Here is a 23,004-nt window from a genome sequence, read left to right as displayed (position 1 = left end):
CTCCCCCCCCCCCCCAATCTTGTTCATCTAAATAGTGCGACTGGACACGGATCTAGTTTTTCTACTGCTCACCCACACTACCACCCTCTGAAATTATGCGCAAAGCATATCAGACATGCCATCTATTCTTTTTTTCTCTCCCGTTGATAAATGCAAGGTTTCTGATCCATAAACAGAATGCAGCGTGACATACGGCTCTTTTTGTCTCCAAGGTCTCGATATCTCTTTTTTTTTCTTCAGTTAGAAGATGGCAGACTCTGCAAACACAATCGTAAACACCAGTGTGAGACAGGTAAGCTATTAAAAGTAACAGTACTTTGCCTTCAGTATTTTAAACGCTTGGTTTGTGTCTGCTTCTTGCAAAGGTTTAAGCTAGAAGGGTAAACGCTTCCTCCTCTAGTGGCTGTGCCCTGAGCCAAAAGCTCCTTAGTATTTTGGGGAACATCTTGCCAGCTGGAATAACGTTTAGCTGAACTACTGTCATCTTCCTGAGTGCAGGCAGGAGCGAAGCTCCGGCAGTAAAGAGCCCAGGGGGTGGGCACATGCAACAAGCCCCACCCCCTGCTCCTAGCAGCCCTCAGTCAGAGCAAGAAGCAGCCAGGTAAATTGCAGAGCCCCCCCGGCCCAAAACAGTCCAGTGGCACCTTTAAGATCAGGTTTTATTCAGGTACAAGCTCTCCCTCCTCTGTGAGGACAGATCTGCACGTCCCCCCCCCCCCAATAGCTAGCAATCCAAAACAGTCCAGTGGAGCCTGAGCGGTGGGTGTTGCCTTCTGACACACTTCCGGTGATGTCAGGGGGTGTGACATATGCAAATGAGTTATGCTAATGAGTTATGCTAATGAGCTCCTGCACCTCTTTTTCTACAAAATGACCCCTGCCCTCACTGTAGAAGTAGTAGCAAGCAGGACAGAGGTAGGCAAGGGTAGGTCAGTCATAAGTTCTTTCAGAGCTGTCCTGTCAAGGACAGTTCTGGAAAGAGCTCTCTCAGCCCCACCTGCCTCACAGGGTGTCTGTTGTGGGGAGGGGAAAGGAGAGGAGATTGTAACCCGCTCTGAGACTCCTTTAGGTAGCGAAGGGTGGGGTATCAATCCAATCTCTTCTTCTTCTTCACTGTGGCTCGGCTATGAATGGTAATAAAGCCTGTTAAGAGGCTAGGGAGGGTGGGAATGTGGCGCTTAGCTCCACCTTATCCCTAGACTAGCTGTGGATGGAGTGTCTACCCAGTTTCTAGTTTCCATACTCCCTTGGATCTGATCAAAGGACGAGATCTCCTTTGATCCATCTAAAAGGTGAAAGTACCAGGAGGCTCATGAATCAGGTGGACGTTCCCCAAAATGCAGGGGCATTCAGCTGACCACACAGGATATATCCTTGTGTGGAATATGGTTGCCAAGTGGCCTGGGGAAAGAAAGTCTTGTCCCTTTAGTAGAGGTTTAGTGAGACGTTATTCACCTCTGTGCCACGAAAAGCTTCACCTGTCCATTTCTGCACATTAAGCCTCTATTAAAGGTTCGAGAAGTTTTTCTCCAGGTGTTTTGGTAACCTAGTGTGGAAGCAGCCCATGAGGTGTTTAGATTGCTGCTGCTGTCTGGCTTGTTCGATCTGGTTTGGGAATTTCTGTAAGCCCCTTGCGGGAGAAAAGCAGTACAGAAATACCTTAATAAAAAGAACAACAACATTTCAAATTAGCCACATGGGGCTGCTAATTAATGAAAGGGAGGGTGTGTGGAATAATCTCCTATATTATATCTTACTGGATGCCCAGTGAACCTGTTTTTCTAGTTGCTTGTCGGACAGCCAGATCGATTTTCAGAATGTGTTTGATCTCCATAGCGAGGGCTGGAAAATCAATCTGGCCATGTAATGGAAAAGAAAACCACTCAATTGTAGCTCAGTGAGAGTGCACAAGACTTGCATGTTAAAAAACAAAGTCCTAGGTTAATCCCAGGCATCTCCACTTATTTGGTAGCAGGGCTAGAAAAAATTTCTGCCTGAGACCTTGGAGAGCTGCCATTAAAACCGAGATACCTGGGCTATATGAATCAGTAATAGAACTCTGTACAATACAGATTTATGTATTCAAGTAAGCCAGTTTTCTCCTGCCAACCTAGCAGTTCGAAAGCAAGAAATTGCAAGTAGATAAATAGGTACCACTTCGGTGGGAAGGTAACAGCGTTCCGTGTGCCTTGGTGTTTAGTCATGCCAGCCACATGACCACGGAAACGTCTTCGGACAGCGCTGGCTCTTCGGCTTTGAAACAGAGATGAGCACCGCAACCCTAGAGTCGGACTCGACTGGCTTTTGAGCAAGGGAACCTTTACCTTTAAGCCAGTCTTCATTTCTTAATCCTAAACAATGGTGATTTAAACCAAGAAGAAGAGGGTTTCTAAACCTCAGCTCCCACTTCAGCAGGGCTTGAGCAGAAATATCAGTACTCGAACCAAAACACTCAAGAGCATTTTCTGTCTGTGGGGTTCCACACTCCTGTTCACCACACAAAATGAGAAATGGAAAGTTTCAGCCGTAAAGAGGCTGAACGAGGAAGGGTTTAGCACACCCTTCACTTCCTTCTCTTTTCTGATAAATCTTCATTTTGTGAGGGCACTTCGCTACAAAGGAAGGGTTATCAGGGCTTTGACAGATGTGAGTGCTGTGCAACATGTGGCCTGATCCTTAATCCTGTCCTTCCAGCCTTCTATTTCTAGTACATTTTACTCTAGCATACATAATATAAAATGAAGCAGACCTTTTGTAGCCTGTTCAGCAGAGACAGGCCTGTTGAGCATCGGGAGTTCACAATTAAAATCCTGGGCAATGAAGTGATCATGCTATTTATCTGAGAGCTATGACTATGCACCCTTTCAAGGCGCAGATTGGAGGAAGCAAGGCAAAGGCATGCCCAATAGAGTCATTTTGATTTGGTTAGAAGGGTGGTGGTGGTAATGGTAGAGACCTGCTAGTTGAATAGTAGCGGAGAGGGGTAGGGCAAAAAATGGGCGAAGCATGTCACCAGGGCTATTTTTGGGCAGGAACGCACAGGAATGGAGTTCTGGCTGGCTCCTGAGTTGGCCACAGCCAGCAGGAACTCATTAACATAATAGGCCACACCCAACAGCAGAAACTCATTAGAATTGGCTACATTAGGGGTGTGGGGGATAACATACAAAGGAGTTCCTGCTACAAAAAAACCTCTGGGTTTTGACAACAAAGTAAACAGAATAAGAAGCAAAAGATGGGTGTGGCTGGATGACCACACTTCTGGTAACATGGGAGTGCAGCCTAATATGCCAATGTGCTGTGCTGTCAAGGGTGTGGCCTAATATGCTAATGAGTGTCTGCTGTTGGGTGTGGCCTATTATGCTAATGAGTTTCCTGCTGGGCTTTTTTTTACAAAAAAAGCCCTGCCGGTCACTATGATTTTCATATGTTGTTTGGATTGGGCCTAGGTGGTATGAAGTTTGGCCATCGGGGGGACGCATGATGGCTCTTGGTAGCCTTGGTTATAGGTTCCAATCCTGATATTTTTGTTCAAGTGTTATTTCATCTTCAGTGCTACCTGTGTGGACACAAGTATATCTTTCTGTCAGATGGTATTCTAAGTAGATGAACTCACTTGGAGGAGAGGCAAACCCAATGCTGAATCAATGAAAAATGCAAGTGCCGTGGATTTGATGAGGAGAAAGTGCAAATGCACAGAAGTTCTTGTTAGTTGTATTGTGGCTTTCTTCTTCTTGATCAGTGCCAGAAGGTCAGCTAAATCTGTCCCTTATTTGTTCCTGGGCTTCCCATCTTTAGAAAGACCCAAATGAAGCGCTGGTTATTGCTGTAACAACAAGGGCAATTTTCAACCTGGAAAAGGAACATGAGATTTTCTTGGCAAAAGGCAAGGATGAATATGTGAAACATCAGCAAGACAATGAGAATATCTCCTTGGAGCCAGGGACAGCCTTTGCTTTTGTTCAGGTAAAGTGTTTGGGCGTGTTTGTGTATGAAATATTTTATAGCAGGGGTCATTTCCTGCAGGAGCCCACAGGAGCGGAGCTCCAGCAGTAAAGAGCCCAGGGGGCAGGCACATGCAACAAGCTCCCAGCAGCCCTCAGTCAGAGCAAGAAGCTGCCAGGTAAGTTGCAGAGCCCCCCCGCCCCCCAGTCCAAAACAGTCCAGTGGCACCTTTAAGACCAGGTTTTTTTCAGGTACAAGCTCTCCCTCCTCTGCTAGGGCAGATCTGCGCGTCCCCCCCCCAATAGCTAGCAATCCAAAACAGTCCAGTGGAGCCTGAGCGCTGGGTGTTGCCTTCTGACACACTTCCGGTGATGTCAGGGTGTGTGGCATATGCAAATAAGTTATGCTAATGAGCTCCTGCACCTCTTTTTCTACGCAATGACCTCTGTGTCGTATCAATATTACCCTGAGTGTTTACGCAATCATCCCTTTGGACTGACTTGTCCTGAGGCTCCCCAGTTCCCGCTTGGATTGCTAGCTATTGGGGGGGGGACGCGCAGATCTGCCCTAGCAGAGGAGGGAGAGCTTGTACCTGAATAAAATTTGGTCTTAAAGGTGCCACTGGAGTGTTTTGGATTGTTTGCTGGGGGTGGGGGAACGCACAGATCTGTGCAGGAAGGAAGGGAGGAGGGAGAAAAGAGAAGGAAAGTAGGAGGGAAAGAAGGAGGGAGAGAAGGAAAGAAGGAGGGAAAGGAAAAGAAGGAGAGAGAGAGAGAGAGAGAGAGAGAAGCTTCTTGCTCCTCATGGCTTGGGGCTGCTGGGAGCAGGGGGTGGGGCTTGTTGCATGTGCCCGCCCCCTGGGCTCTTTACTGCTGGAGCTCCACTCCTGTGCGCTCCTGCAGGAAATGTCCCCTGGATAGGAGTGTAATAGAATTTGGGAGTGAGGGCACAAAGGTGACTGAGGACATGTGTGATGACTAAGGGGCCAAGGGAGGCGAGGGTTACTGGAGTGGAAAACACATTATAGGTGTCTATATGCCAATGCTAGAAGTCTCCAAGCCAGTGTTCTATGACAATTTAGATATAGTAGGTATCTCAGAAACATAGTGGAATGGGAAAAATCTATCAGGCAGGAAAGGGAGGGACAGGTTGGTGGTGGTGTTGTCATTATCAAAGAAGGAATAGAATCCAATAAATTAGAAAACATTAGGGGAATTAACTGCCCAACAGAAATGATATGGGTGGAAATACTGGGGCTTAAGGATTACTTAAAAGTGGGGTTGTACTATCACCCACCTGATCAAACCCTTGAGGCTGATCTTGAATTAGAGAAGGAAATAAAGAAGGTGACTAAAGCAGATGATGCTATTATACTGGGTGACTTTTACTACCCTCACATTGACTGGGTAAATGTCTGCTTGAGTCATGTTGTAGTAGAGTTGCCAGCCCCCAGGTCCGGTTGGGGGTTCCCCCACTTCTGGGGCTTCAATCCACGCCGGTCAGCTGACCGATGGGGGGAAGCCCACCCCAAGCCCTGCCTTCCAAGCATGACTACCTGCTCGGCCACCCCTCTCCTTCCCCTTCTGCCCAATTTAAAGGGCTTCAGCTGATCAGCAGCTCGCCGACCAGCTTGAGGTCCCTTTGAATCTAGCAGAAGGGAGAGGGGCGGTAGCAGGCCATACACTTAGCTCGCAAAAAGACCCTTTAGCCTCCCTTCTGCTAGATTTAAAGGGTCCTCCAGCTGGTCTGTGGACCACATAGTCCCCGGCGATCAGCCAAAGCCCTTTAAATCGAGCAGGTGGGGACGGAGAGGGGTGGCCGGGTGGGTGGTCATGCTTGGGGATGGAGCTTGAGGGCATCCCCGCCTACCCCTGGAACGGCCCCCCCAAATCCTGCCCGGCCGGAGCAATGAGGGGACCAGGCAATCATATGTTGTAGAAATGAGATTCCTAGACATCATAAATTACTGCACTGGAACAGTTGGTCACAGAGCCAACCAGAGGTGGTGAAATTGGACTTGGTTCTGAGCCGGTCTCAAGACCTGGCAAGAGATGTAGAGGTTGTTATACCAGTTAGGAACAGTGACCACAGTGCTATTAAGTTCAGCATTCAGGTCTATGAAAAGCTACCCCTAAAGTTCAAAAGTGTAACATTTGATTTCCAAAGAGGGAACTTTGGTGGGGAGTGTGGGATATAAATCAAATAAATATATATATATATATAAAAAAAAGGGAACAGTAAAAAGGAAGCTGAACAGGAAACACAAGAAAGTCAAATCCCTAGGGGATACTTGGAAGCAGGGGTCGGATGGGGCCCTAAGCCTCTGAATCCCAGAACCAGAAGCCAACATCAGGGGAAGGCCTTGGTTCCAGATGAACTGGTTGGCCACTGTGTGAGACAGGACGCTGGACTAGATGGACTATTGGTGTAATCTAGCAGGGCTCTTCTTATGTTCTTGTATTAGGATTCAATGCCTGATGGCACTGGTATTTCTGGCCACTGTGTGATACAGAGTGTTGGACTGGATGGGCCTTTGGCCTGATCCAACATTGGTGTCTCTTATGTTCTTAACCCTCAGTCTCCCCAGTCCAGCACTTTAATCACTATACTGTACTGGCTGTCTTTAAAATGTATGACTACATCCACATGTTATTGGATACTATGCTGTCATTGCACCTGTCGTTGTTGTTCAGTCACACAGTCGAGTCCGACTCTTCGCGACCCCATGGACCACATCACGCCAGGCCCTCCTGTCTTCCGTCGTGCTCCAGAGTTTGCTTAATTTCATGTTCGTTGCATCGATAACACTGTCTGACCATCTCATCCTTTGCCATCCCCTTCTTTGGACACCTTCCAGCCTGAGGGGCTCATCTTCCGGCACCATATCTTTTAGCCTTTTGTTTTCTTGGCAAAAATACTGGAGTGGGTTGCCATTTCCTTCTTTGCACCTATAGCAGTCGTTTGCAGCTGGGTTTTCCTGTGCAGACAATATAATCCAGTCGTGAATAGCTGTAGTGCAATGACCATGCAATATCCAGCAGCATGTGGCTACAGCCTATCTTTGTTTTCATGGTGCTGACGAAACTGTCGCACCATCCTCACCACATGCGATATCCGTCTTCACTCACAGCATATCAGCTCATGGCCATTCGATGCCAAAGTCTTGTCAAACCAACTCTTTTGTATGTCTTGGTGTTCTTTCAGGCAGTGCAGTCTGTGAACGAGAAACTCCTTGAAAGAAACCCAGAGGAGAAGGGGCTCTTTGATGTTATTGTTCTGTCTAATAACAGTCCAGAGAGTGGTATGCGCATCATCAACAGTGCTAAACAGCATGGTAGGTTGTCCCTCCTTTACTTTGAAGTCAGCTTTCCCCATTGTGCTCGTCACTTAAGTTAACAGCTAGTTCACATTGTGAGGACGTTATTAAAGCCTGTTCACAAGATCTTTATGGGGGGGAGGGGAATAGAAAAACATAGGCTGAATCTGCATTTGTCTTTCCCACCGGTGTCCCAGCCTTTTGACTCCGTCTTCAAAAAAGCTGTCTACATTTGGTGTCGTTTTCACACCTCAAGAGTGCTAGCATATTTTTGCATGCCCACATATGTTTATCGTCCTTTTGGGGTGACTCCACTGTCATTGCACCTCTGCACTGCTTTAAAAGAATCTTCTCCAAACAGCATTCAAACAAGCATAGAGAAAGACGGCGTCACAGCAGCACAAAACTGATTTAAAAATGCAAATGCAGATTCGACCATAGTCCTGGACAGTGTTCCCTGAGTCTTTGCAATAGCACGTTGTTGTTGTTTTTCTTAAGCTCTGCATTTCCAGTTGCAACCCTCATTAAACTGATTTGTGAGAAGGGGCTGTGGCTCAGTGGTAGAGTATCTGTTTGGCATGCAGAAGGTCCCAGGTTTAATTACCAGCATCTTCAGTTGAAAGGACTGGATAGCAGATTATGTGAAAGACCTCTGCTTGAGACCCTGTATAGCTGCTGTCAGTCTGAGTAGACAGTACTGACCTTGATGAGCCAATGGTCTGATTCGGTATAAGAGCCAACTCTAAAAATCTAATTGCAAAAATATATATGTGTGTTTATTCAACATAAATTAAAATAACAACCAAGGGCCCATTCATACCTCATATAAAACTATAAAAACATACAAGGGCTAACAAGATAGACCTAATAAGATAGACCTAACGCGTTTCGGCCTTTACAGGCCTTCCTCAGAGGTCTAATACATACAGAACATATTGGCTGATGTGAAAAAATACATACATACAATTCCACATATACAAAATATGGAATAAAGACCAGAAATGTACTTAGGAACATTTGGCTGTACAACCTCAGAAGAATATACAGTTGACCAGAGAGAAGTACCACTGGCAGGGGTCATTTTGGGGGGGGGGACGCCATCCCCCTGGGTGAGGGGCGGGAGGGGCGGGGCCTGGAGCTCCCTGCTGGTGCCCGCTGGAGGTCGCCGCCGGCTGTGGGGAGGACACACTTCCGGTGATGTCAGGGGGTGTGGCATATGCTAATGAGTTATGCTAATAAGTCCCCCTAGCTCTTTTTCTACGAAATGACCCCTGACCACTGGACATGTAATTACACTGGAGGCGTCATTTGCATTTTTGTATTTCTTTTCCTTGCCCAGTGGTTAAACTTTGGAACAATTGTTTTCTGGTCTTTATTCCATATTTTGTATATGTGGAATTGTATGTATGTATTTTTACACATCAGCCAATATGTTCTGTATGTATTAGACCTCTGAGGAAGGCCTGTAAAGGCCGAAACGCGTTAGGTCTTATCTTATTAGGTCTATCTTGTTAGCCCTTGTATGTTTTTATAGTTTTATATGAGGTATGAATGGGCCCTTGGTTGTTATTTTAATTTATGTTGAATAAACACACACATATATTTTTGTAATTAGATTTTTAGAGTTGGCCCTTTTCTATTCCTGACTAACCTTTTTAGGTTCTGAATTCTAGGTTTAGGTTCAGTTTTTTCCCCTTTTTTCTTCTTTGTCCTGATTCGGTATAAAGCAGCTCCATGTGTGTTCATGTATGTTCTCCATTTAAGGTTTGGAAATCTCCAAGTTTTGCTTCGTCAGCGAAGAAGACTCTACCCAGTACTTGAAAACCCACAATGTCAAACTGTTTCTCTCTGCTGATCGGACAGATGTATGCAAAGCACTTCAGAGAGGTTTGTTTCTCTTCTTTGCTTCCCCTGCGGCCTCCATACCTGCCCTTGCATACGTTGCTATCCTTTGACTTTATATCCTGGGCCTACCATTCCTCCCTCGTGTCCTGCCACCAGTTCCACAAGTACTCTCTTAACAGAACCATCCAGTCTATGAAATAAGGGCGAGCATTCTTTATTAAGGAGGCATAAGAGGCATTATTCTAGGAGCTGCGGTGGCTCAAGTGGTTAAGACGCTGAACTGCAGGCTGTGGAAGGTCGGTAGTTCAGCAGTTCGAGACCCGAGTGTGCCGCATGACGGAGTGAGCTCCCGTCTCTAGTTCCAGCTCCTGCCAACCTAGCAGTTCGAAAGCAAGAAATTGCAAGTAGATAAATAGGTACCACTTCGGTGGGAAGGTAACAGTGTTCCGTGCGCCTTGGTGTTTAGTCATGCCAGCCACATGACCACGGAAATGTCTTCGGACAGCGCTGGCTCTTCGGCTTTGAAACGGAGATGAGCACCGCAAACCTAGAGTCGGATTCGACTGGCTTTCGAACAAGGGAAACCTTTACCTTTACCTAAGAGGCATTATTAAGGGTAGTTCAAAAGTCTTTGGGTTTGCACCAAATTATTTCCCAAGATACATCCCAGGGACTGTGAGCAGCAGCTGCAGTGACATTGTACATTCGGTTGGTTCAGCTGCACACTTTCAAGTAAATTAGTTGTAACAAAAAGTCTGCTCCTTGTGAAAGAGGAAGAGCCTTCCGTGCAATGTTGCTCCGCATTTCTGAAATCTCTTGAGAAACTTTGCCCCACCCAGCTAGTAAGGAGGGGGAAGCTGCGGTTTGTCTCCTATCCCCTTCCCCACACAACCTCCACTTGGCGAATATTCCCATTACGTGGACAGCTGCTTCAAAGGCAACTTGCTCGCCTTCTTCTGAATGCTGATGGATGTGGATGACAGCCATCAGTTGCGGTGTTTCAAAAAACATTATGCTTTGTTGTGAGGAGGTTGTACAGCCACAGAGCATTCCTCCAACAATCTGCATGTTCATCCTCTATAGATATGCTACATCTGCCTCTCCCTCCTGCTTTGAGCTCAGGAGAATGGACTATTTCACAGGGCTATTTTTGGGCAGGAAGGCACAGGAACGGAGTTCCGGCTGGCTTCAGAGTTGGCCAAGGCCACTACAGCCAAAACCTCTGTGCATGCGTGGCTACAGAGGGAAGGCCTGGAGAGCGACCCCCCACACACAGCGACTCTGAGGTGGGCGGGCCGGGGGGGGGCCTGGAAGGATTGGGGAGGCATTTAAATGCCTCCCAGTGCCTTCCCTGGCCTGTCCAAGGGCCGGTTTGTCCAGGCTCCCCAAAGCTGCGGGGCGCCCGAGCAAGCCAAGGGAAGGGAGGGTGTGGCCTAATATGCTAATTAGCTGTGCTATCAGGGGTGTAGCCTAATATGCTAATGAGTTTCTGCTGTTGGGTGTGGCCTATTATGCCAATGAGTTTTTGCTGAGCTTCTTCTACCAAAAAAGCCCTGACTCTCTGGTAAACCACTTTAAGACAACCTGTTTGTCGCACAGGAGTTTCAGCAGCACTCATCTTCCAGCAGGAGATACAAGCTCCTAGCACTCAGCTGCGTGTGGTCTTTGATGGTGATGCAGTACTCTTTTCCGATGAGACGGACCGCATCTTTCGCGAGAAGGGGCTGGAGGAGGCTGTTCAGTATGAGAAGATTATGGAAGCTGTGCCCATGGGAGATGTAAGCTTACCTGTTCTACTTGACAGGGTTTCCCTATCTTCATTCCTTTCCTGTACCCGCTGAACACACAGGGACTGATTTTGCAGATGTGGGTGACTGCTCCTTTCTACAACTTACAACCCTTTGCAGGTAGACGAAGCCTGCACAACTTGTGACCCACCAAGTCTGACTCTGACACAGCCAGGCAGAATACACACACACGCACACACATTTTTACAGCCTCAGTCAGCAGAACAGAAAGTTAACTGAGCCCGTGGTATGTGGCTGGTGTGTAGGGTCGCCGACATGCCTGGAGGAAGAAGTCCTGCCCCTTTCATAGATGTTTAATGTGTGGAAATGGGCAGGTGAAGCTTTTCATGGTATGGAAGTAAATAACATCCAATTGAACCTCTATGAAAGGGACAGCACATTTTTTCCTCAGGCACTTGGCAACCCCTGTTAGTGGGGTATGTTCAGTTTAGTGAATCACTGGCTTTGTAGAGGCCTGAGAGAGATTATGGGTGAGCTTATGTGTGCGTGTTCATTACTTAATAACTGTGCTGTCTTGACTGGCTGCCACAGAGACCACACACTGGGAGCTTGTAAACACAGTCCAGAATCAAGGTCAGTCAGAACTGAAAGTCAAAGAGCCAGGAGGTCAAGTCAAGGTTGCAAGGACAAGGAGCAGCTGTGAGAGACACACACACAAGTGGGGCTGAGTGAGCAAAGTTGCTGCTGCCTAGAATCAGGTGCACTGAGTGCTTTTGAGCAGGTCCTCCCTTCCCTGGGGGTTGAGTCTGCAAGGACTTACAGCTCTTCCCTCTGCAGGAGTTGGAGCCTGGCACTCCTTCTTCGCTCCTGCATCGTCAGCCTCTGGCGTGCCCTACGTCTGGGGCACTCAGGAGAACTAGGCAAGGAGTCTGGTCTTGGGGTGTCTGCAACTGGGAGTGCTGGGCCAGGATCAGCCTCTCCTTCTGGCTGCACCTCCTGTGCAGCCGCTGGGGACTCTTCCTCCTCAGGTATAGTTGAGGGTTCTTCTTCTGGGCTGACTCTAGAGGAGGCTGGGCTGCTTCCTGCCTCTTCCTCATCTGAGGAGTAGTCAGCCTCAGCAGACCTAGGACCCACGACAATAACTATGACATGGGTAGCAAATTATGTGCCTGAGCAGCCACTGCTCAAACAGCACACAATCTCAAACACTCTGACCGATTCCACACAAGAGCTGCGCCGCGGTCGCGCCTCCCTTTGCCCCGCTTCTATTGATCAATTTCCCACTCGAAGCTGCGCGGCCGCATTTTGACCCACGGCTTCACCCGATTTTCCCCGTGGTTTCTCGTGTGGGAAATTGACCAATAGAAGCGGGGCAAAGGGAGGCGGGACCACGGCGCAGCTCTTGTGTGGAATTGGTCTCTGTTTTTCAACGGACACGGTTATATGTTGAATTACGATCACGACACACAAATATACATGTGAATCTGTGTTCAAAACTGTTGGGTACTTTCTGCCGTTCTTATTAAATCGCTTTTGTGACCGCTTGTCACTTGGATAAAGTATTATCTTCCTAATACAGTTTCCTGGAGGAAATGATTTGCTCAGTTCCGTCAATTTATTACGGTCATAGACGGGCAAACAATACAGTAAGTGACAAGTAAATAACAGGTAAAAGAACAGTAAAATTATAAAATAAAATATAATAACATCTAAAATTATAGACAGGGATAAAAATTAATGTTAAGATCGAAGGTTAAAAATAAATCTAGGCTTATCCATACTTCTTTATCTCTTTCCTAGTTTGGTATGCCAACCAACCAAATTTGGCAACCATCCTAGTCAGCTTTTGATTATTACCCGCCAGTGTAATTGACAAATGTATCCTCCTATTGCAACCAGTGTTCCCTCTAAGCTGAGTTGGTGTGAGCTAGCTCACTGTTTTTTAGCCTCTAGCTCACACATTTTTGTCTTCGCTCAGGAAGGACGGCTCCAGAGCAAACTAATTTTTGCAGCAGCCAAATCGCTCGCTCACAGCTTCAATGCCAGTGGCTCACAAAGTAGAATTTTTGCTCATAAGACTCTGCAGCTTAGAGGGAACATTGATTGCGACCTGGGTAGGAGTTAACAATAGGCTTAACCAGAGTTTCACTAATGTTATGACATAAACTACAATCAAAAATTGCATGTTCCAATGTTTCTGCAGTTCCCATCTCACATATACAACTTTTCCTCAGTGATCTAGTAAATCTGGCCTCCAATATATCTTAAAAGGGTAAACATGCTTCTATGGCTACAGATATCTAAATATTTGATGTAAGGTCTCAAAGTTATCTTGTTTAGTGTACTTACATCAAATACAGGGTTCCTAATCCTGCTCACATCCATCTGTCATTCTGCATCTAATATTCTTTGTTTTAGAACTGATCTAGCTTGAGCATATCCCAAAGACAGTATAAACTGAATAGAAAAACCATAATAAACCAGTTTATCCTCTATCTTTTTCTGCCATGAAGGGACAAATTTATCTTGCATCATAGTATGAGTAAGGCCAGTAGGTGGGGAAAAATGTCAGTTTTAACCAATAATAAAAAGCTGCAATCCACAGTCTTGCCTCCGCCGAAACCAGGCCAGCCTCTAAATGCATTGCGGCATTTGAAAGAAGTACGGATAGGCCTAGATTTATTTTTAACCTTTGATCTTAATGTTTGCCCTCTCTGTATTTTAAACTTTTTAGATTCCTGTCTATAATTTTAGATGTTATTATATTTTCTAATTTTACTGTTTTTTTAAACTTGTTGTTTAAAGGTAAAGGTAAAGGTTCCCTTGCTCGAAAGCCAGTCGAGTCCGACTTTAGGGTTGCGGTGCTCATCTCCGTTTCAAAGCCGAAGAGCCAGCGCTGTCCGAAGACGTTTCCGTGGTCATGTGGCCGGCATGACTAAACGCCAAGGCACACGGAACGCTGTTTCCTTCCCACCGAAGTGGTACCTATTTATCTACTTGCAATTTCTTGCTTTCGAACTGCTAGGTTGGCAGGAGCTGGAACTAGAGACGGGAGCTCACTCCGTCATGCGGCACACTCGGGTCTCGAGCTGCTGAACTACCGACCTTTCACAGCATCTTAACCACTTGAGCCACCGCAGCTCCTAGCAAAAAACTTGTTGTTTACTTCTCTCTTATTGTATTGTTTGCTGGTCTCTGGCCATCATTGATTGATCTGCTCAGTTTCTGCTCTCTCTCCGTTCTGTGGAATAATTCAATAACCCCCCTCCTCTCTTACCGACACTAATTTTTCAGGGCCCATTGAAAGCCTTTGCTTTGCATCTTGGGAAGATGCGCAAGAAGTTTGGTCAAGAGGAATCCTCCATCCGCACCTACTTGGTAACTGCCCGCAGCGGCCGTGACATGGGCATTCGGGCCATCAAAACTCTTCGAGAGTGGGGCCTGGCAATTGACGAAGCCTTCTTCATGGATGGAGCTCCCAAAGGTCCCATCTTGTCCAAGATCCAGCCCCATATCTTCTTTGATGACGGTCTTCACAATATCCAGGGTGCCAAGGATGCTGGCATACCCTCCGCCCTGGTCCCCTGCGATTGCTGAAAGAGGCTTTAATTATGCAGCCCTAGAATTGACTGAGCATCGTCTGGGCAAAGGCTGTCAGGACAGGGTGGACTTCTGAATCCACACTGTAGGACCAAGAGGGAAAAACTGGATATGGCGTTGGAGATATTGCTGTGATATACTTGGAATACATCAAATTATACGCTCCATAAGTAGCAGCAGCAAGCTTAAAATGCAAAAAAGGGGAGGAAAGAAAAAGTGCCTCCTGTAACCAACTGACTCACGTCTCCTCTGCCTTACCATTTGAGTCTTCATGTCCTGTTCTTCCAGGGCTCTTTTTGTAGGAGGAACCCCTCTGCATATTAGGCGACACGCCCTCATGTAGCCAATCCTCCAAAAGCTTACAGTAGCCCCTGTAAGAAGAGCTCTGTAAGCTCTTGGAGGATTGGCTACATTAGAGGGTGTGTCGTCTAAGATGCAAGGGAGTTCCTGCTACAAAAATAGCCCTGGATGAATGGATGGATGGATGGATGGATAGATGGATGGCTCTTTTTGTAGCAGGAACTCCTCTGCGTATTAGGCGACACACCCCTAATGTAGCCAATCCTCCAAGAGCTTACAGTAGCCCCTGTAAGAAGAACTCTGTAAGCTCTTGGAGGATTGGCTACATGAGGGGTGTGTCGCCTAAGATGCAAGGGAGTTCCTGCTACAAAAAGAGCCCCTTACCGAAGTGGCTCCTAACAAATTTTGCAAGCACTGAACAAGCAGATCTACATTACAGGAGCACAGAAGATGACCCCCTGAGATGTATACATTTGTCTTCAGTATTTTGGTCCAGAAGTAATAAGCAAAATCCACTGTTCTCTGAATACTGCACTAGATTTTCTCTATAAAGAACCCTTGTATTTGTATATCTATATATGCTGGACAAAGCTCAAAACCTTGTTGAGGAACTTTAATTCCAATTGACCTTACAGAGACTTTGAGGTAGCAAGTATCATTCAGGATTCAATGCAGCGAATTAACATAGGCATGTTTTGTTTTGTTTTTAAAGTGTGTTTTTCCCCAATGCAACGGAACTGAATTGAGCGTGAGAACAGAACAATTCCTATATGACCGATGAAATGACCAAAGAGCTATTGTTGTTATGGACATTCCTGCCCGCGATATAACGTTACTCAGTTCTACCTAGCTTATTTTCTTGCTTTGCTACAAGAGCCGACACCTTTGCTACTATATTCTATACTTTGATATTTGTAAAATTCACTGCCACAGGAGGTGGTGGCGGCTACAAGCATGGACAGCTTCAAGAGGGAACTGGATAAACATATGGAGCAGAGGTCCATCAGTGGCTATTAGCCACAAGGTATAGATAGGAACTCTCAGTCTGGGGCAAGGGATGCACTGTGTTCTTGGTGCTTGGGGGGGTGAACAACAGTGGGAGGGCTTCTAGTATCCTGGCCCCACTGATGGACCTCCTGATGGCACCTGGTATTTTTGGCCACTGTGTGACAGAGTGTTGGACTAGATGGGCCATTGGCCTGATCCAACATTGGCTTCTCTTATGTTCTTATGTTCTTAAATTAGACTGTTTTCAGATATATGTACAAAACACCAAGAGAATGTGGATATACAGGTGCCATGCTCTGACCTGGCTGGCCTCGGCTAGGCCAACGTTGTCAGATTTCAGAAGCTAACAGAACCAGACCCAAAGGAAACTGCAAAAGAGGCGCTAAATATCCAAATGATACAAAGTGTATTCAGTGTTCATCAGACAATCAGTAATCAGTCATATTGTCATGAAAAATTTCATAATAGTTTCAAAGTTGTTAACGCTCTTCTCCGGAATGGCGTATCGTTCCGTTAGTAAAGAAACATTGTTCAGAGGAAGTTTCAACGAAACGATGCATCATTCCGGAGGAGAACGTTAACAACTTTGAAACTATTATGAAATTTTCCGTGACGATATGACTGAATCTTCGTCGTGGTCTCTGTGCTTCACACCAATGGGGATTCAGTGCGCACGCGCTTTTTGATTGGTGCTGTAGCAAGCTCTTTCAATGGATTTTTGCGCCCAGCCCCCCCGGGCATGCGCAGGAACCCCACCGCGCATGCCCAGAGGGGGTGGGCGCAGACATCCCGCCAGTTCCTTTCTTCCATTAGTAAAGAAACATTGTTCAGAGGAAGTTTCAACGAAACGATACGTCATTCCAGAGGAGAACGTTAACAACAACTATTATGAGATTTTCCGTGACAATATGACTGATTACTGATTGTCTGATGAACACTGAGTACACTTTGTATCATTTGGATATTTAGCGCCTCTTTTGCCGTTTCCTTTGGGTCTGGCTCTGTTAGCTCATAGAGGCTGTCTTCCATACTTGGCGCTAGATTTCAGAAGCTAAGGAGGATCCGCCCTGGGTGGTATGTGGATGGGAGACCACCAAGGAACACCTGAGTTGCTGTGCAGATCCAGGCAATGACAAGCTACCGCTGTTCATCTTCCGCCTTGAAGACCCCACAGGATCTTCATATAGGGTTGCCAGGTCCCCAGCCCCAGTGGGAGGATAGGCAATAGGGTTGCCACCTCCAGTCTGGGAAACTCCTGGAGATTTGTGGGTGGAGCCTGGGGAGGACAGGGACCTCAGTGGGATCTAATGCCATAAAGTCCACCTTCCAAAGCATCAATTTTTCTCCAGGGGAACTGATCTCTGGAGATGAGCTGTAATTCTGGGGGGTCCCCAGGTCCCACCTGCAGGCTGGCATCCCTAAGTTGGCTGGGACCTGATGGCACTTTCCACCACCAGTGTTCGCTCTAAGCTCACAGTTCTTTAGCCTCCAGCTCACACACTTTTGCCTTCGCTCAGGAAGGATGGCTCCAGAGCAAGCCGATTCATGTAGTAGCCAAATCGCTCGCTCACAACTTTAATGCCAGGAGCTCATGAAGTAGAATTTTTGCTCATGAGACTCCACAATTTAGAGGGAGCATTGTCCACCACCAGTATGTAAAGGTAAACAGATTAGGATGCTGTGCAGTCGGCCATTTCCAGACTTCTGCTGCAGATGCTATAAAATGGCCTTGTGTTCTTGCCATTTGCTCTTTGCCTTGCTTTATTTGTAAATAGGTTGATATTGTCCACCTTAGAAACAGTACACAGGGGGTAATAACTCTTTTACCAAAAAGCAGCTATTTTTTCAGAATCTGTCTATAAAGCTCCAGTAAAATGCTTAACTTCTTGTCCTGTGTTTCTTTCTCATGGAAGCAAAAAGCTAAAGTAGCGCAGTGGCTCTTAATACACAGCCATAGTGCTCCACTCAGTGTTTTTCTCTTCTATTATTAACAGGCTAGAACATCGGCAAGGAGCTGCGGTGGCTCAGTGGTTAAGATGCTGAACTGCAGGCTGGAAGGTCAGTAGTTCAGCAGTTCGAGACCCGAGTGCCGCATGACCGAGCGAGCTCCCGTCTCTAGTTTCAGCTCCTGCCAACCTAGCAGTTCGAAAGCAAGAAATTGCAAGTAGATAAATAGGTACCGCTTCAGTGGGAAGGTAACAGCATTCCGTGCGCCTCGGCATTTAGCCATGCCGGCCACATGACCACGGAAACGTCTTCGGACAGCGCTGGCTCTTCGGCTTTGAAACAGAGATGAGCACCGCAACCCTAGAGTCGGATTCAATTGGCTTTTGGGCAAGGGAAAGCTTTACCTTAAAACACCAGCTGTAGGAATATCACTGTAATTTTATGACTACTGCAATATACCTATAACCAGGGCTATTTTTGGGCAGGAACGCACAGGAACGGAGTTCCGGCTGGCTTCGGAGTTGGTCACACCCAGCAGGAACTCATTAGCATAATAGGCCACACCCAACAGCAGAAACTCATTAGGATTGGCTACATTAGGGCTGTGTAGCATAACATGCAAAGGAGTTCCTGCTACAAAAAAAGCCCCGGGTTTTGACAACAAACAAGGTAAACAGAATAAGAAGCAAAAGGTGGGTGTGGCTGGATGACCACACTTCTGGTAACATGGGGTGTGGCCTAATATGCTAATGAGCTGTGCAGTTGGGGGTGTGGCCTAATATGCTAATGAGTTTATGCTGTTGGGTGTGGTCTATTATGCTAATGAGTTCCTGCTGGGCTTTTCCTACAAAAAAAGCCCTGCCTATAGCCAATTTTCTTAAAACAACAGCAGAAAAAATCACTACGGTGGTAAAGGAATGGGCATGAAGATCCAAAAAACTGCATTTTACCATCCATATGGTGACCAAGCCCACACTGATTCTGGAAAACACACACCAAAGCAGAGGGAAACCTGAAAGTTGGATGATTATACAATAAGGTTGTATGGAAACAAAAATTTCTCTTGACAGTCTAATGGCTGACTTTTTTATCCTAAGCAGAGATACACCTTTCTAAGCCCAATAAGGTCAATGGGCTTAGAAGAATGTAACTGCTCAAGAGAGTAGTCATTCTGTCTAGACCGGTACTGTCTACTCAGTAGGGTGACTATATCCCCAGTATCCCAAACTGTAGGGCCCCTTCCACGTTACCATTCCAAACCTGACGTTATCCGTTGTTGGCCCGATTCCAAGTAAAGGGATATAGGGACGGGGGTTTCACACAGTGAATTTCATTCTGTTGATGAGCTGCCTCTGAATCGCTCTTGGCCGTTTCAAACTGCTGCGTTCTTCACCCTGCCCTTTTCTGCCATTCAATCTTCCTCAAACCTTTTTAACATTCTAAGTTAAGGTCTATTTTCTACTTTTTACTATAGCACTAGACCAATATAGCACTTCTCAAAGTATCTCAGTGGTGCTCAGGGGTCATTTCGTAGGAAAAGAGGTGCAGGAGCTCATTAGCATAACTCATTAGCATAACTTATTTGCATATGCCACACACCCCTGACATCACCGGAAGCTACCCTACAACCAGCATGAAAATACAGATCAAGTTAGTATTGCTATTTTATTTTTGTGATAGTTGCTATACAAAGCCTCCTGGGTTCAGCTTTTTAAAGTCCAGTTTCCTTAGATTGGCAAATTAGCAGTGAACTTTGCTATATATGAGTGCGGTTGGTTTGGTTTGTAAAAGGAAGTTATGTTCTTATCACACCAATGTGCCTGTATAGTCACATGAAAAATAAATAGAATAAATTATTGCAAAAAAACACCCCTGTTCAAATAAATGATCTACTTGTAGCAGGAATAGATTGTTGCCAAAAAAAAAACACCTGTTCAGATAAATTATCTACTTGCAGCAGGAACTCATTAGCATATTAGGTCACACCCCTGACAGCATAGCTCATTAGCATATTAGACCACACCTCCATGTTACCAGAAGTGTGGTCATCCAGCCACACCCACCTTTTACTTCTTATTCTGTTTACCTTCTTTGTTGAGGGCTCCGCAGGCTGGGAAAGGCTGGGGCTCTGCAACTTACTCCTCGTGGCTTGACTGAGGGCTGCTGGGAGCAGGGGGCGGGGCTTGCTGCATTTGCCCACCCCCTGGGTTCAGAAGCCAGCCGGAACTTTGTTCCTGTGCGTTCCTGCCCCAAAATAGCCCTGTCTACTTGTATGAACAGTGTGAATTCAGAACACATTCCTTCTGCAAATTCCGATGGCAGCTGCAAAAGTCAAGAAACTGCCCATGATTTATGGCTGTCAGGTTCCTTCAAGGAACACAGAACACAGTCGCAGACATTTCTGATGGGTTTACCTCACTCTCCCAATGTCACGATGTCAATGGCTTCCCTGTGTAATCTGACATAGAATCATAGAATGTTAGAGTTGGAAGGGACCTTGCAGGTCTTCTAGTCCAACCCCCAGCACTCTGCAGGAGCATAGCCCAAAGATAGCCCTACATACCTACAACATACCCGAAAGATGGTCGTCCAGCCTCCACTTGAAAACGTCCAGCGAAGGAGCATCCACCACCTCCCGAGGCAGACTGTTTCACTGCTCAACCATTCTTACAGTTAGGAAGTTTTTCCTGATATTTAGCCGGTAGCGACTCCCTTGTAATTTCCACCCATTAGATCTAGTCTTGCAATCCGGAGCAAGAGAGAATAGATCAGCTCCACCGTCTACATGACAGACCTTCAAATCATGTCCACTACATGACAGACTGCAATCATGTCCACTCTAAGCCTTCTCTTTCCCAGGCTAAACATACCCAACTCTTTCAACCTTTCCTCATAAGACTTGGTTTCCAACCCTCTCACCATCCTGATTGCCCTCTTCTGGACACGCTCGAGCTTGTCAACATCCTTCCTAAAATGTGGTGCCCAAAACTGGACACAGTACTCCAGGCTAAAGCAACAACTAAAGTTTCGAAATACTTTTCAAGGGTAGCTCCATGTAGAGCACATTTTAGTAATCTAATCAGGGCATACGCCAGTAGCCAGATCTTTTCTGCCCTTTAAAGGCCACAGATGGCTAACCAGTTGAACCTGGTAAAAGGCACTCCTGGCCACAGCTGCCATCTGCTTTTCCAGCACCCCCAAACTACCAGTGTCCTGAAAAAAAACCAAAACAGTTCAGTTTCATTGCACCAAACTGGATTTAGTAAAGGTAAAGGTTTCCCTTGCTCAAAAGCCAGTCGAATCTGACTCTAGGGTTGCGGTGCTCATCTCCGTTTCCAAACCAAAGAGCCAGCGCTGTCCGAAGATGTTTCCATGGTCATGTGGCCGGCATGACTAGATGCCGAGGCGCACGGAATGCTGTTACCTTCCCACCGAAGTGGTACCTATTTATCTACTTGCAGTTTCTTGCTTTCGAACTGCTAGGTTAGCAGGAGCTGGGACCAGAGACAGGAGCTCACTCCATCATGTGGCACTCAGGTCTCGAACTGCTGAACTACTGACCTTCCAGCCTGCAGTTCAGCATCTTAACCACTGAGCCACTGCAGCCCCCTAGAAACTGGATTTACTTATGGGTAAATATACTTAAACTTTCACTGTGTGGTAATAAGTTGCTGCAAGATTTTAATGAGGATAACTGAGAAATCCTAAACGGAGTTACACTCTTCTAAGCCTATTGAGTTACATGGTTTTAGAAGGATGTAACTTTATTTAGGATTGGACTGTGAGTGTGGTACAGAGCCAGAGCTATAATTCCCCGTTGTGCTGATTTGGGAAGCATAATCCCTCAGCAATGCCAAAGGACCTTGTGAGAGAAATCCTCTATAAGTAATCTGAAGCAGATGAATAAAATGAGAAACTTTTTAAAGCTCCTGGAACAATGAAAAGTGTTGCAGAATCATAAATAGATTATGGTAAATCCCTTTCCACTTCCTAGCCACATGAGGTAAATTTAAGAAGCCATTAGATCAACAACTGCTACATAAACATGCTTTGTCTTTTTCTTGTTTTTAGAAAGTAGATGGTAAACAGTAAAGCAATGGACAATAGTGGAGTTGAGGTTTTGGGAGGTTGTTTCTCCTTTTTAACACCATAATCTGTTATGACGATCCCAAGCTTTCAATTTATCACAAGGCAAACCAGGATGAGGTTATAAACTATGGGGGCTTTCAGTGAAAAGTAAGAAGAAATAGGAAGGGAGAGGGAAATGGGAACCCCCGTGCAAGTCCTTCAGGTCCCCTGCTTGTTTCATTCCAACATTTTGCGGGAGAGATTCTTATCAACGGATGTTATTAACCAGTTATTTATGGCTTTTGAAATTCCACAAGATCCCACAAATCTAACAGATCTACCTAGTTGACATTAGGCTACATACCATTCTTTGTCGTACCACTTTAATTTTAAACAACAGAAAACTTTATTTGGTGAGGGCTTTTTCAGACTTAGGGTGACCCCCATCGGGGTTTTTGAGGCAAGAGATGTTCAGAGGCGGTTTGCCATTGCTTGCCTCTGCATAGTGACCATGGACTTCCTTGGCGGTCTCCCATCCAAGTACTAACCAGGGTCGGCCCTGCTTAGCTTCTGAGATCTGACAACATCAGGCTAACCTGGGCCCAATGTGTTACATTTGGTGGGCTAGCATTTATTTATTTAGAAAATGTACATGCTGCATCACATTTGGGATATTAGCTGATGGCCTTTTTGCTGCCACTGATCTGTCAGCAAGTTTTTACTTTTTGTTGTTGTAGAAGAAGAAGCAGAAGCAGAAGAAGAGGAGGAGGAGGAGGAGATTGGATTTATCCCCCGCCCTTCACTACCCAAAGGTGTCTCAGAGTGACTTACAAACTCCTTTCCCTTCCCCTCCCCACAACAGACTCCCTGTGTGGTAAAAGAAGAAGAAGAGACTGGATTTATACCCTGCTCTTCACTACCCAAAGGTGTACTAACCAGGGTCGGCCCTGCTTAGCTTCTGAGATCTGACAACATCAGGCTAACCTGGGCCCAATGCGTTACATTTGGTGGGCTAGCATTTATTTATTTAGAAAATGTACATGCTGCATCACATTTGTATGATGTACATGCTTCATCACCAGCTGATGGCCTTTTTGCTGGCACTGATCTGTCAGCAAGTTTTTACTTTTTGTTGTTGTTGAAGAAGAAGAAGAAGAGGAGGAGGAGGAGGAGATTGGATTTATACCTTGCCCTTCACTACCCAAAGGTGTCTCAGAGTGACTTACA

The 23,004-nt window shown here is 46.1% G+C and overlaps 1 protein-coding gene across 1 annotated transcript in view; it reads left to right on the top strand.

Moving 5' to 3' along the window:
* Positions 1-14,760, top strand: part of LOC107118672 (cytosolic 5'-nucleotidase 1A-like) — a 20,340-nt gene extending 5,580 nt beyond the window's left edge. The window contains exons 2-7 of the mRNA XM_015421030.1: positions 241-292; positions 3,799-3,966; positions 7,150-7,279; positions 9,026-9,148; positions 10,706-10,884; positions 14,149-14,760. Coding sequence (XP_015276516.1) covers positions 248-292; positions 3,799-3,966; positions 7,150-7,279; positions 9,026-9,148; positions 10,706-10,884; positions 14,149-14,451 — 948 coding nt within the window. The 5' untranslated portion in view covers positions 241-247 and the 3' untranslated portion in view covers positions 14,452-14,760. The remainder of the gene's footprint in view (positions 1-240; positions 293-3,798; positions 3,967-7,149; positions 7,280-9,025; positions 9,149-10,705; positions 10,885-14,148) is intronic.
* Positions 14,761-23,004: the final 8,244 nt, after the last annotated feature.

The sequence above is a fragment of the Gekko japonicus genome, unplaced genomic scaffold, assembly GCF_001447785.1.
Source record: "Gekko japonicus isolate JY-2015 unplaced genomic scaffold, Gekko_japonicus_V1.1 scaffold4617, whole genome shotgun sequence".
NCBI classification, from domain to species: domain Eukaryota; kingdom Metazoa; phylum Chordata; class Lepidosauria; order Squamata; family Gekkonidae; genus Gekko; species Gekko japonicus.
Note: the sequence above shows the minus strand (reverse complement) of the source record. Positions and strands in the feature narration are given on the sequence as shown.